Genomic DNA, 15,459 nt, shown 5'->3' on the forward strand with positions numbered 1-15,459 from the left:
AAAACGACATTAGGTAAAGTATCATCCTGTAAAGAACCACATAACTTCAGCTTGCTGTGTTCAGCTGTGCTACTATACTCTGCTTCTGTTACTTTTGGTGCAAAGTGTTAATAATTTGGAAAAACATGTATGAACCAACCTAAATTCACATTATATTGACATCATTCCTGAATTAACCAATTGTGTATCAGCTAATCCAATACATTTGAGTTTGCTAGGAGAGTAAGGAGAGGGGGGAGAGAGTTGAATTTTAACCTAAAGTTCAAAGCAATAAAACAGAAGAGAAAAGGCACTGGTGGCCTCTAAGCTGTTTTCCCCACTGAATTTCAGTCTACTTCTCAATCAGGAAGATGCTTAGAGATCTAAAGCCGAAATTTAAGACTCTGAAATTCTCTGTAGATCAGCTATTTGGGAAACCCTAGCATAGTGACTGCTTAAGGGGATTCAAAAATACAGTGTTATCTTAAATCATCCTGTGGACTGATGAGAAAATTTTAACTCGATTCATCACTGAGATATACATTATCATAGGTGCAAAATTACCATGTTCTCTCCAACTGGACTTGACTTTAACAAACATCAGTTATTAGAGTGGAAAATGTTTTATGTCAGTTATAATCATAATTCTTAAAGGAAAGCATAATATATTTAAATTGCAATAAATTTCATTAATCCTACAAAAGAAAAAAATGTATCATCATTTGTTATGAATAAGCCTTTTTACTCTTCTCTGATCTAGGCTGATCAGACCAACCTGGCATGTTTCAGAGAATTTCATTCTGTTCTGAGCATAATAATATTGACCAACAAGAATGTGTCCAGATGAGAATAACCAGGAAGGTGGAAGCCCTGCAAGCATAACATAAGAGGAAGAATCAAAAAGTCTGGGCATATTCTTCTTGGAAGAAGGCAAGTTTAGGGAGCTTGTTATTTTAAAGGGCTATAATGTAACAGAAAGAAGTAGACCTCTCAGTTGGTACAACACAAGGCAGAACTAGAACAGTGAATGGAATATGAGAGGCAAGAAGGACTTACTCATGATAGGAAACGTCCAATATCAAAGCATCTAGTAGCATAAGACTGATTTTACCAACACTGAAAGTATCCAGGTTGAAAAATCTAGGTATCAGGGACGTTGCATCATGCATTCCAATACTGAGCGAAATCTGGACTAGATGACCTTTAAGCCATATTCTTTGATGTTCTAAATCTTTACTCCTAACCATTTGGGAATAGTATATATTATACTGTGATGTTGCTTCCCCATGCTCTTTTGGTTATATAAATGTTTCTGAAATTTTGCCTGGATATCAAAACCAGGAGTTTTTGAAAAGTGCAAATACACGTTCCATTCCAAGCCCCTTGAGCAGCATTTCTGATCAAGTGGGAAATCTGTATTTTCAATGGCAACAGGTGACTATGCTGAATCCAGACATCTTTTCAAAGCATTGGGCTTCTAAGGTCAAAACAATGGACTCGGTTTGTGACCACCTAGAGGGGTGGGATAGGGAGGGTGGGAGGGAGACGCAAGAGGGAGGAGATATGGGGATATATGTATATGTATAGCTGATTCACTTTGTTATAAAGCAGAAACTAACACACCATTGTAAAGCAATTATACTCCAATAAAGATGTTAAAAAAAAAAAAGGACTCCATCCCTTTATTGACTGATTAGATTTTCAAAGTTGTGGTTTAGTGACTAAAGACTGGGCACTTTTAACTCAACAGCCAATTTTATTATGGGAAGGTTTATGTGTGAAAGGACAGCTAAGCAATCCTACTACTAATAATAATTGTAATAATTGCTTAGAGGACTGTGCCCAGCACTTCATATGCATTGTCTAATTTTATTAGTACAAGCTTATTAAGTCAACCTCTAAATACTGCTTTTGTTATTTTACTGGAGGATGTAGAGCCAAGACACTTTGATTGCTGAAATCATAGACTATCAGAAACTTAGCTATTTGAAATCAGATCAGTAAAAATGGAACAGTCCACTCTTTTTTTTTTATAAATTTATTTATTTTATTTATTTTATTTTTGGCTGCGTTGGGTCTTCGTTGCTGCACGCGGGCTTTCTCTAATTGCAGAGAACAGGGGCTACTCTTCGTTGTGGTGCACGGGCTTCTCACTGTGGTGGCTTCTCTTGTTGTGGAGCACGGGCTCTAGGCACGTGGGCTTCAGTAGGTGTGGCTCGCAGGCTCACTAGTTGTGGCTTGCGGGCTCTAGAGCACAGGCTCAGTAGTTGTGGCACATGGGCTTAGTTGCTCCACGGCATGTGGGATCTTCTGGGACCAGGGCTCGAACCTGTGTCCCCTGCATTGGCAGGCAGATTTTCAACTACTGCACCACCAGGGAAGTCCCTCAAGTCCTCTTTTTAACCCTGTGTCTTCCTTTGCTTGGTGAGATGCTCCATGGTTCCTCTGGTGTGCCACCTGTCTTGATGTGACAAGTTAATAAGCCTAACTCTGTTGGACTATAGGTATGTCCTTGATGTTCTTTATCAGATGGGGTCTATCAGTAGATATTAAAATCCTTAATTTAAAGACCAGTAAAATAAGGTTCAGAAAAGAACTTAGGATCACATAGTAAGTGACAGAACTGGGATTCCAACCCAGGTCTATATGATTTCAAAACCCATTCTCTTAACACTATGCACACAGAGTCAGAGAATGTTAGAGCTGAAAAGGAAACTAAGGTATGCCAGACTGCTAAATTTAAATGAAAAACTAGGATTAGAATCCAGGTGTCCCTACCTCCCAACCCCCATCACATGGGTAGTTCTGTTTTCATTCAGCTGCCAATCAGCAACTTTTCAGGCTTTTCCTTTAGCTTGCACCTTTTGTGGATCCAGTATGTTCCTGGGGTTTGGGGGATACCCTGAGCCTTCACTGAGACTCTAACACTGGTAACTTCAGGCAGTACCCAGAACTCCAGATATTTCCTGATTATTCCCTCCCTGATGGATGAGAATATAACCAAATCAAACTAACACATTTCAATTTTCATAGCTGCAGAAACACAATGCATCAAGCTTTCTAGATATAGTTAACAGACTACTGCCCTAAAATGAGTGAATTAAGTGAAAACATCATCCTCTTCCGTTTCCACTCATCCCAATATCAGAGTACATGGGTGACCAGCCGTGCTAAGTCTGTAGTCAACCCTGAGTTCGTGTTACCCAAGTCCTGCCATTGTGAAGCTGCGTAAGGCAGCAACAGCCATCAAAACTCAAATATTTACAAATTATGACCACTTTTTAAATGAAACCCCTCAGATTCCACTAAAATATCCCTCACTGCCTAACAGTGGCATCCATCTTAAGCCACTGATTTTTATATATGGCAACTATCCAATGTTATTCAATGTAAATATAATGGAAGGTAATCAAAATCATGCAAATGACACATGGTTTCGTGCAGTGATGGAAGTGTTATGAGAGAACTGTCTGATAAAATACAAGGGGATTATTAAACAGTGCCTGGCAGATTTATATCCTTTAACAATTGAAGAGAGAAATTATGGAATGGGCTCTTTAAAAGATAATGATTTGAATATCAAAGGCTCTGAAAAACTTAGGTAACTCCTTGAAGAGTTTTGCAAAAACAAATCTCTTTATGATTGTGCTGTGAAAACAGATGACAATATTTTTTAAAAATAATCTCTCACACACACACACACACACACAAAGACTTCATCTATTCTTAATTCATGCTAATATATCCCCACAATTGTAAGATAATTTATTTCATTTTGTGTTCATCTTTCTTTTTCAAGATAAAATTTTAACTATAACTTTACTTTCAAGAAATTTTAGGGCCCATTTAAACTGTATTAAATTTAAACGTCTGCTTTCTGCTAACAACCATCTCTGGATGGTGGGAACTCCTGAACCCTTTTCTTCAGTGAGACATATGTGTGTTTGGGAATCCTCACTCTCCCTTCTCTTGCAGAGCTTGACCTTTTTTCTTTCCTTGGTTGTACCTTCTTCATCACACAGGATGTGTGTCCACACACATCAGCCCTTCACTTAGATCTACCCTCTCTGAGTTAGCTTCCATGGCCCCTTCTCCTCAAAGTGTGGTCTGTAGACCAGCCACTCTGACCACCTGGGAGCTTGCTCAAACTGTAGAATCTCAGGCCCTGACCTCAACTTCTGTAGTAAAATTTACATTTTAACAAGACCCCCCAGTGATTCATATGTACCTTAATGTTTAGCACTGTTCTCTATGATTCCCCAGCACTTTTTCTGCAATACTGTATTTCATGAAATCCAGAGTTTATTCTTGTCGGCCTCCACATCTAATAATTCACAAAATTCTATGTAAATTGCCTAGCCCATGTGTTATCCTTCCTCTGTACATCTCAGTTCTTACCGGAGCATCCAAATAGCCCCCTAACTGCTCTCCCAGCTGTCAAACTCCTCCTTACCCCTCTCCCCAGTATTTATTGCATCTTTTCTGAGTAATCTTCCCCCAAATAACAAACAAGTTTGCTATCACTCTCCTTCCTGCAACTCTTGAAAGACTAGTTGTAGTAAGATCTAATCTCCTCGGAGAGCCACAAGCACCAGCTGGTCCCTGCTACCTCTCTAACCCTATCTCCTCCCTCCCCCCAACCCACCAGGCGCTTTTCACTGGCCCCAGTCCAAGCTACTTAGAGCTCCCTAAAGAACATGTGATCTCTGACACCTTGGTGGTACATTTTCACATGCTGTTCCTGGGGCAGAATGGCCTTTCCTTCCTGATCTACTTAGGAAATTCTACTGAATCCACCTAAACCCACAGTCTCCTGAAGCTTTTTCTATCCTACCCAAATTGAATTCATTGCTAACCTGTTTATGTCCTACTACATTTTGTACAAATTACATAGCACGTTATATTGAAATTATTTTATACGTGTTTTTCTCTCGTTTCTGAGATCCTAAATGAGTGAATTTTATTAATCTTTGATCTCTAGCATTTAGTGTTTAGCATATAAAGGATGATCAATAAATCCCTATTGAATGCATAAGTAATTCACCGTGAAACAAACGTTGCCCCTCAAATAATTCTAAATGCAATTTTTATAGAAAAATACTAACTTATACATGTATTTTGATAGATATTAATAAATATATTATTGAAAGGAAAACTATTTAAGAAAGGACACATTTTTTATCATGGGCATGTTTCTGAATCACTCTTAGAAGAAAAATGAGGTGCACATGAATGATGTATTACCATTATTGAACAGTAGTTATGAGCAGTCTCCAGTTTTAAGTTCAATAACCTCTTGAAAACCTTACGACCACAGTAAGGGGTAAACCACAGCCTAAGCATGCATGCTTGAATGTTTAGAAAAGGGAACTTTTGTTGTTTTGTTTTAAATAGTGTTGAATGAGTAGAAAGGTAAAACATAAAACTTCCAAATTTGAAGTGTAAAATACTAGAATTATTTGTGCTTAAATTGTAGCTATACAGCCTAGGCTGTTAAAAATTGGAAACACATCAGAATCACCTGGGGAGCCCTTGCAACCATACTAGTATCCTACTTCAGTGCAGGACACTTAGGTGAAAGTGAAAGAGAAAAAGAAAGAAAGGAAGGAGAATAAATGGAGGGAGAGGGAGAGAGAAGAAGGAAAGGAGGGTGGAAGATAAAAAGGAAAGAAGGTAGAGAGAGAAGGGAGAAGGAAAAGTAGGGAGGGAGGGGAAGGGAAGGAGAGAGAGAGAACGCACTGCAAAGACAGTCTACTTTCAATAATGGCAAATATTTCAGCACTCCTCATGCTATACCCTATCTGCATACATTTTACCAGACACTTGACAAGAAGCATCTATACTAGAATTAAATTTTCAGCCATATGCTTTATGACTCATATTATATGTAAATATTAGAATTCAAACTACTCCTTGTTGACATGTGCGTGTAATTTTAAATACTATTTTCTTGATAATGCAAGGTCCTTCAAGAGCTTTGATATTTCTATTTACCTCTCTTCCTTCTCAAGGAAAATGCTGTTTTCACAATAATGTTCATTTTTTCTATTCTCTTTTTTCACTCAATAGCCCTATATTATGGTTTAAGTAAATATCATGATTTTATTTTATTAATTGGAAGAGAGGTAAAAATGTACTAGGACAAATGATGCATATTGACAAAGGAAGGGCTGAAGAATATAATTCTCTACTCTTTGAAGCATAGCACAACATTCCTTATGACTTAAATTTTATTTTATTTTTGGGTCCATAGTAAACTACACTGTCCATTTCCCTGAGTTAAAAATAAAGAGAATTAAGAGCTAAACTTTGAAAACTAGCTCAAGCACTATCTTTTTCCTGACCATTTCACTAGAAGGTACCAATCGCCTTTTCTTTTAATCCTCCACTATATCTCTATAAGGTTGGAACTATTCAGTTCATCTGTACATATTTGTTCATAGTCTGTTACATTCCCAGATTGATAAATTACCCAAAATATGAGGCTGTACCATATTAATCTTGCATTTTTCAGTATTGTACTGTTCCTGGCCCAAAGAATGTACTTAATAAATGTTTAATAGATCAATGCCTTTAAAAGTCAATGAGAGAATAATGACATACTTCTGCTTATGTTTTTCTAACAACAGAAAATAATACATAATTAAGCTGGGAAATGTGGAGAGAACAAAAAATATTAGGAAGCAGAAAAACATCATCTATTTAACTTCAATAACAAGAGATAACCTTTGCCAACAGTTTTCCTTTACTTATCCATTGTCAAGTTCATATATATGTCATTGGACCCCTTTCAGATGAGTATTCACAAAGGGAGCTGTTTCTAAGTCAAGTTACTTCTGTCCTCCTAAAACTGTTTTTATAAGGTCAGTAGTTCTTAAATGTGTTGAAACAAAAAAGGACAAGCAAATGAGGTAATGAGCTTGTACAGCATCATCTGTGTGATGGTTATTTTAATGACCTGGCCTTAACTGTTTTTCTAACCCCCTTTTATAAAACTATGTAACTCTCACGACACTCTCAATGACAAAGCTTGCCTGACTTGTTTCAAGTCCAGATCTTTAGACATTTATGTTTAACTATGTTTGTCTGCTGGAGCTTTATTTCAAATCACAAAACAACTGTGACTGCACATACTGATGAGGGGACAATGCTGACAAATAAGTAGCTAATGCTGCTATGTACAAATTAACTCTGCAGAGCTCCTGATGTTTATGTGAATTTGTTAAAAAGCAAGCTACAAATGTAATCTTCTTTTATACTTTGACGTTTGGGGTTATTTACTACTACCAGAATTTTGGTTCCTGCTAAACATACATTTCAAGAGGGAGATAAGCTTTATGAAACAACTTACAACCACCTTTCAGAAAACTGCACATTTCAAGATCCAATTTTATTCTTTCACGCTACCACTGAAACAGTCTTCTTTCTGATCACCAGGCAATTTTCCAACCTCTTTGAGATTTCTTTCTAAACAATTTCCTCCAGAAAAGCTTTTGGCAATAATTTAACACTTGTCTGCCCTAGTGAGTTGGGTGAATTAGAAAAACCTGAAAATAGATTCCAATGAAAATGAAGCAGGGACTGAACACTTACCTGAGTCAGTGTCTCCCTGACCTGGCTCTGTCACATTCAAAGATAAACTCAATAAGTGAAGACACATTACTTTTAATTTTTGTGCTCAGCTTCAAGTATTCATTTAGTGAGAGCATGCAATGACTAAACTGCATTGCTTCCCCTAAATAATTCCAATTATTTAAAAAAGATTAAACTTGAAATAAATAGTTGCTATAATACTGTTATTGCATGTGTTTTGTGTGTGTGTGTATGTGCATATATGAGTGTGCATAATACTTAAGAGCATACTTAGAATGTGACAGTTGAGGTTCAAATACTGAACTTGCCCTTAATTAGCTGTGTGACCTAGGCTAGCTTACTTAACTTTTCAGTGCCTCATTTCCTCATCTATAAGCTGGTTATAGTAACAATACCAACCTCATAGGGTTTGTGTGAGAATTAAATGAATTCATACAAATAAAGTTCTAAGAACAGTGCCAGGCAGACAGGCTTAAATAAGTGGCTCCTCAAGGCTGGCCTGTGGGATGGGTATGCTTTAGACCCTTTCTAGGATACTGCTGGCAGCCAATCCCTATGAACCAAGCATACTGGAATCAAGAATATTTTACCCTTTTAAAACTCTTAAAGCTAAACCTTTACATTGGTAATTTATACAAAATTTGATGGTCTTCACTTCCTTATTGCTAACAATTTCTATCTCTATTCTCTCTTCTATAAATATGGAGAAAAGATACATAAACTTCTTTTGCACTAGAGTAATGATGACAAATATTGACTGAGAACTCCTTGTTTGCCAAATCTTGTGATAAGGGCTTTATATGTAGATGTTTATTTCATCCTCACAAATTCCTAAGGAATCAGGTTCTCTTGTTATCCCCGATTCACACATAGGGAAACCGAGGCTCTGGGAGGTCACACAGCCAGCTGTCTAGTAGTGTCAGAGCAGAAAGCGAGGAGGGGCTTGTGTAACTGTAAAGATCGAAGCTGAGCTCTTAAGTATGGCACTATATCATGGAAGGGACTATATAGGAAATTCCATTTAATCTCTTCATTTCCCAGTTGAACGACCCAGAGCAAGGCAATGACTAAGTGATGCAAAATTTAAGTCTTTTGCCTTACAGTCTGAGGGTCTCTCTGTCACACCACTTTGCATCCTCCTTTCCTCTAGCCTAATCCTGGATTTATATTTTTTTACTTCTTCAATTTTGAGTAGAAAGTCAGAGTAAAAAAAAAAAAAAAAATGTTTGCCCTGAATATATTCCTCCCCCACACATCCATTTTTTCTCCTTTGAAGTAGCAACAACAGCTGCCAACAGAGGATCCCCCGGGCTTATAGAGCATCAGTCGGCTTCTCAGATGAAGGCAAAGATGAGAAGACAGAAATCCCTCCTTTAGAGAACTTTGTTAATGTTTTTCACTCAATACATTCTTTCTTTAGTGAACACTTTTAAGACAACCCTGAAACCTCAAGGCAAGAATGGCAAAGCGCTGAATTCTAGGAGCTACAAGTGGTCCCTAATTGATTGCCAGGAGCCAAATGAAAGGAAGTTGAGTGAATGGACACTCAGATCTCCATCTTCTCCAATTCATTTTATTTAAACTCATCCTTTCCATAGCCTACAGTCCCTTCCATCCTCCCCTATGTTATTAGAGACAAACTTCATTAGCCAAAGGCAAGAGGAAGAGACGACTGCTTTCATATTTATTCAGGGTTCCAGTGACTTGAGGCTTACCAAGAGAAGTCAAAATAAGAGAGACAGTACTTCTTGGCTTAGACCAAAAGTGCTTGCATTCTAAATATCAAATTTGGAAGGAAGAAGCATTCTTAACTTTTAAGTTTACACTATCTTTTTACTCAGGTATACATTCATCATGTACATGTAAAAACACACATGCAAAATGCAATAATATTACACTGGCTCATTTTGCAACAAGGGGGGGGGCTCTATTTTAATTTTTGCATTTAAAATGGTCTCCATTTTACAACGGGGGAAGTTCAGGAACAAAACAGTAATATATTAATTTATGCATTAATTTAATACTTACTGATAACCTGCTATGTACTAGGTACTCTCCTAGGCATAGAGAATACCCCAGTGAACAAAATAGGCAATGTTCCTGCTTTCATGGAACTTTATTTCTAGTGGAGAAAACAAATAACAAGATGAATAATTAAAATATATAGGAGCCTAACCTGTGATAAGTTTTAAGGAGAAAAAATGTAAACCAGCAAAAGGCAACGTGAAATGATCAGATGAAAAGTGTAGAAATTTGAGATAGTGTGGTCAGCAAAGATCTTATGAGAAAGTGATCTTTGAATTAAAACAAAAAGGAAGTGAGAAGACATTTGAGAGACTGGAAGCCCTGAGGTGGAAAATTATCTTGCATTTCTGAAGAACCAGAGTGACTCCAGTGAAGGGAAGGGTTATAAGAAATGAGATCAGAGAAATAAGAGGAAGCCAGATCATGCAGAACCTTGTGGTTCATGCTAAATATTTTCACTTTTACCAGGAGTGAAATGGGAATCTATTAAAGAGTTTTAAGAAGAGGAATAACATAATCTGACTTACAATTTAACAGAATCACTCTGGTTGGGGGGTTAAAAAAGGACTGAAGTGGTACAAGGTCAATAATCGGTGGCTCTTGTAATAAACCAGATGAGAGGTGATGATGACTTTGGAGCAGCATGGTGGCAGTGAGAGTGGTGTAAAATGGTTGAATGCTGGGTATATTTTGAAAGTAGAGATGAAAAGACCTATTGATGAAACTGATAAGAGATGCGAAAAAGTTAAGGTTGAAATCTAACTTTTCAACCATGGAATTGAAATGAAGAAGACTACAGGAATGGTTGCATGTATATAATTTTTTGGTTTATTTCTTTTGTTTTCTTTTGTTTGCTGGAGATGGGAAAGGCATATCAGAAGCTCATCTTTTTTAACATGTTCAATTGAAGATGTCTATTAACCATCCAAGTGGAGATGTCAAGTAGATAATTGGATATACAGGTCTGAATTGATAGGAGAGGTCTGCGAGGAAGAAATGAATTTGGGAGTCACTGGCATATAGATGAGGAAGAATCGACAAAAGAGACTGAGAAAGATAGGTCAGAAAGTAGAAGGAAAACTAGGTGGATATGGTATCCTCGAAGACAAGTGAATAAATTATTTCAGGAAGGATAAAGTAAAAGTCTAATGAATGCTATTCATAGGTCAAGAAAGTTGAGGACTGAGAATTGACTGCTGGATTTAGCAACATGGTATCATTGGTAGCCTTGATAAAAGTGGTATCAGTGGAGTAGAGAAGTGTGAACAAAACCTTGATTAGGGAAAGAGAAACTGAAGATGGTGAGTATAGACAACTCTCAGGAAGGTATGCTGTGAAGGGATAGTGAGTGATAGGGGAAATAAATGGAGAGAAAATAGGATCAGGAAACTATTGTTTACCTGTTTGTATTTAAAATGAGTGATATAAGGGGGTGTTTATATCCTGCTGTGAATGGCCCATTAAAGTGGGAAGATTTATTGATGTCAGTAAGAGAGGAAAGGATTAAGAGAGCTGTCATTGAGTTAATGAGATGGATGTGATCTACTCAAGGGTGGTCCAAGAATGGCAGAATGAGCATCAGCTAGGAGACTGTCAGAAATGCAAATTATTTGGCCCTGTGCTAGAGCTAATAAGTCAGACTCTCAGGGTGGAACAAAGGAATCTGGGTCTTATCAAGCTCTCCTGGTAATTCCTATGCATGATAGTTTGAAAAGCACTGATCTAGTGCAGAGTGGGGGAATCAACCTTACCTAGGAACACAAACAATTTATCTGTGGAACAGGAGAAAGGGTAGAGTCATGTGGGCACAGGTGAGGTAGGTGGGTAGGTAGAGTACTGGGACCTTACGGAAGTTCTCTTGTAATTGCTTTGACTTCTCAGTGAAGGAAGAAGCAAGAACATCAGTCCTTTTTCTCTCTTTTGAGTTGGACTATTAGCTCCAGAGACCCAGAATGACTTTGTGTCACTCAGCAAAGTTGTATTATTCTCTTCATCCTCTGTGACTGAGTACGAAGTCAGCATAAACTTTAAGCCTCTTCCTCTACTTTATGCCACTCTTCCAATTTTTCCTCCTTGCTAGCAAGAGTCTACTTTGTTTTTTCTAGAGGTCACTTTGGTTCACCTATTCTTTTAGTCAAGCTAGGTTCCCCAGAAACCAACACACACACCTACCATACAGATAGTCCCCAGACTAGCAAGTGTACTGAGTACCAAAGTAATGTTAAACTTTTGTGCTCCAGATCAAAGAAAAATAAAATTCCAATGACAGCACATGCCAATATTACATAAGATTACCTATAAGTCTTTCTTGGTCATTAATTATTTGCTTCATAATTATTTACTATATAGGTTTATCATGAAATCACTCTGAATAATAAAAAGTCTACCATAAAATATCTAATGAATAAATATATTAATCAAGTAACTCCTCACATGTATTCAATCACTGAGTGCTATCGATTTCACCCTAATTCTTTACAGTATCCATCCTTTTGAGCTCCACTGACAGTTTCTTGTTCTAGGCCCTCATCATCTCTTGCCTAAACTATGAGAATATGCTCCTAAGTGACGTTCCTGTCTCTGATATGCTTTGCTGTTCCTACAACCCCCATCGGCCTATCCTGCATCATGAAAATGCCAATGTAATAATTTCAGACATGAAACTAATGACTTCACAGCCTTGCTTAAAATTCTTGAATTACATCCAAGATAATATCCAAACATCTTTGGCTGTGAAGCCCTGGGAGTTGGTAACTGCTAGTATTTCCAGCCTTGTCTCTTGCTACTTTACTCCATCAACATTCACACCATGCTTGTGGGACTTCTGTAACCACTGGGTTTCTGGCCCTGAACACAGGTTGCTACATCCACATAGAAAAATCAGCTTCCCCATCTGCAAACAAGAACCCAACTTATAAAATGAAAATTATAATCAATTTACTAGATTATGAGAGCAATGCAACCTATTTAACATTTTACAAATCATAGCTATTTTATTTCCCATAACTAACAATCATTATAATTTAAGCTTTTCTATTTCAATGTGTGCCATTTAAATGTTTTTTTTTTAAACCACACATTATAGCTTTTACATTGTTCATAAACATCATCAAATCATAAACTTTCACTGTTGTTCTCTTTCAGTTCTTCAGTGCAGGTATTTGAGTCTCTGGGAAATTGCAAGAAGCCTTCCATTTATATTGTATTTTTCTTTAAGTTCTTCATTTCTTTTTAATTTGCAAATAAGAGTACTGGTTTCCCCTGACATTCATGCTATATTCTTCTAAAGAAGCTATTATTTTGTTGATTGACAGCTCATTAATAAGTATAATTACCATCTGCCATGTTGCATCTTAAATTATCCAGTAATTGCATTTATATTAGTTTTCAATTTTGGAAATTAAGCTCTTAAAAGACACTCTTCTCCTTTATTAAAGTCAGGTAGAGTTCCTGGTAATTTTTTGAACAACTAGATTTATATATCCACTTTACTTTTTGTTACTGCCACATTGTAATAATAATGTAAAATTTAACAGTCCTTTCTATGAATGCTGTTATTTAATACTAAGTTTAATATATAAACTATGGTGCTTTTATGTTAAATTTTTCATATGATACGATTTTTGAAAAAGACAAAAATACGTAATATTTGGTTTTCTGGGCACTGTGGTTAAAAAATAAGGGTCAGCTGAAATCATCTGGATGTATTCTGAAGGAGAAAATGTAGCCTGGATTTCAAGGTAATATATGCAAGGAAGATTTGAGGAGTCTCAGTATTCACCCCAGTTTAAAGCTGTTTTGAAGAATAAAGGCACACACACCTTTATAAATATCTATGTCTTTCAATTTTATTAAAGATATTCTCTTTAATTCTCCTGCCAAAACTGTTTAAGAAAATACATATCTTTCCAGATACAAACAATTCCAGAATTCTCCTAAGGAATCAAAACAGTATTTTTTTCCTTTTCATATGATTCTTTTTCACTTAATTTTCATTCACCCATATTTCCCTTCATGTCTTCTCTCTGTATTTTTATTTTAAACCACATATATTATATAAGACAATGGTCTCTGATTTATTCCATTTGGGACCTGAGATTTGGATGTGGACAATTTTGCAGTATTTGTAAAAAGAATATAATAAAATTACCCATAAGCCGCAAATTCAATATACACATTTGCCGTCGGAACTCTAATAAACAGATCATTGAATTTTACAGCTGGAAGGGGCCTTGGAGAGCAGGGAGTCCACCCCCCACATATCGTAGGGAAAAAAAAAGTGAAGCCAAGGAGTTTTAATTCACTGGTCATTCACTCAACTAACTGCAAGAGAACAAGGAGCTAGACCTCAGACTCCCTGGGGAGTCACAGAAGCCAAGTCTTGTGCTTTTTTAATGTCACATGTTCTCTCATGACATAGACTTGCGGTACTGGTCTGTCATTCTTCACAAGGTGAAAATAGAGTTAACTGAGTTTGCTGTGTGCCTGAGAAACTGCTAAGCATTCATTCGTGAAAGCAAAACTGGGAACCTATGAAATTTCTTTATCAGGAGCTTTTCTCCAAGGCTGCCTTTTCTGTCTGTTCACATGTAAGGTGCCTAGGGCAATGTCCTCCACAGGCAGTAGCTATTAATCTCTGACATTTTTTTTAAGAGGCAACAGTGCTAATTTTAGGTTACTATATAAAAAATAATAATTTCTTACTCAATATCTAATCATCTTGGATATTCTCTGCAGACTTTGTTTTCATGTTTTGTCTAAAAGCACTTTTTTCCATGCTCAGAGAAATCTGTGGATATTAAATTTGGTGTTTGAAATGGGTGCTTTGACAGACCTCAATTTAAGGGTGCTATGTTTTTTTATGAAGGATAAAGAGCAGCTGATTATACTGACAGAAATCCCAGAGGCAGTAAACTCTGTTGATGGTAACTGACTATATAGTGGAGCAGGAAAAGCTCAAATTTCCTCCTTCCTTCAAGCTCTGCTCTAACAATTACCAGCGAAGCCAGAATATTTTGTTTGATGATCCAGCAGAGTATCTGGTAAAGGAGGAAAAGGAAGAGCAGGGCACTTCCTGTGAGGGTGAGGGAAAGAGGTTCTGTGAGCTTTCCCTGCATGATTAGAGCTTGGGAAGTTGATCTCTTTTCATGCTGTACATGTGGCGTGCTGCAGTCACGCCTCCCGCTGCCAGCCCAGAACCGGGATCTTAATCAGTCACTATGAAAACTCATTAGCTCCACAGCAATGAGTCTTCCACTGCTGAAGCTTGGCGCTGTGCTTAGCACCATGGCAATGATATCAAACTGGATGTCCCAAACTCTCCCATCCTTGGTAGGACTGAACACCACGAGGCTATCAACGCCAGATACCTTAGTAAGTCACTCCGGTGGGTTTGGCCGTCTTGGGAAGTAAGTGCATTAAACCAGTGGGCTTTATTTTGTAAATTGCAAAGGCTGAGATTTTGCTTCTCTATTTACAGGTCTTCTTCAACAATACAATATTTATGTGGTAACTTTAGTCATGGATGTTCCTTTAGGAACACTTTAAAGTTACATCAAAGAATAAACGAACTGCCTGAGAAATTAGCTGTGAAAGGAAATACTAGATTCATTAAATTCTTAATGAAAAGCTTTAATTTATATTGTTCTGAGGTTTTGAAGAATTCTTTCTTTTAAAATGTTTTGTTTCTTATTATTTTACTTCTTTTAACATCTGTAAAATCCCCATAATTTTTCCTACAGAATATGCTATTGGGTATATTCTAGCTAATCTAGTTTTACTATAGCAGGTTCTTCTTTGGAATTCAATTCCTGTGACTGAAATGCATTCAGTCAGAGAAACCAACCTCTTTTAAACATAAAT

General features: G+C 37.0%; 1 protein-coding gene across 2 annotated transcripts in view; it reads left to right on the forward strand.

Annotated features, from left to right (window-relative positions):
• OLFM3 (olfactomedin 3) overlaps nucleotides 1-15,459 on the forward strand; it is a 221,187-nt gene that overhangs the window by 128,614 nt on the left and 77,114 nt on the right. Inside the window, exon 1 of one of the 2 annotated variants that reach the window (XM_082385715.1) lies at nucleotides 1,144-14,970. The exons of the other annotated variant lie outside the window; for it this stretch is intronic. Coding sequence (XP_082241841.1) covers nucleotides 14,842-14,970 — 129 coding nt within the window. The 5' untranslated portion in view covers nucleotides 1,144-14,841. Of the gene's footprint in view, nucleotides 1-1,143; nucleotides 14,971-15,459 lie in introns of those variants that run through there. 2 annotated transcript variants of the gene reach the window in all.

Source organism: Balaenoptera borealis (genome assembly GCF_965194805.1).
Source record: "Balaenoptera borealis genome assembly, chromosome: 1".
In the NCBI taxonomy this organism is placed as follows: Eukaryota; Metazoa; Chordata; class Mammalia; order Artiodactyla; family Balaenopteridae; genus Balaenoptera; species Balaenoptera borealis.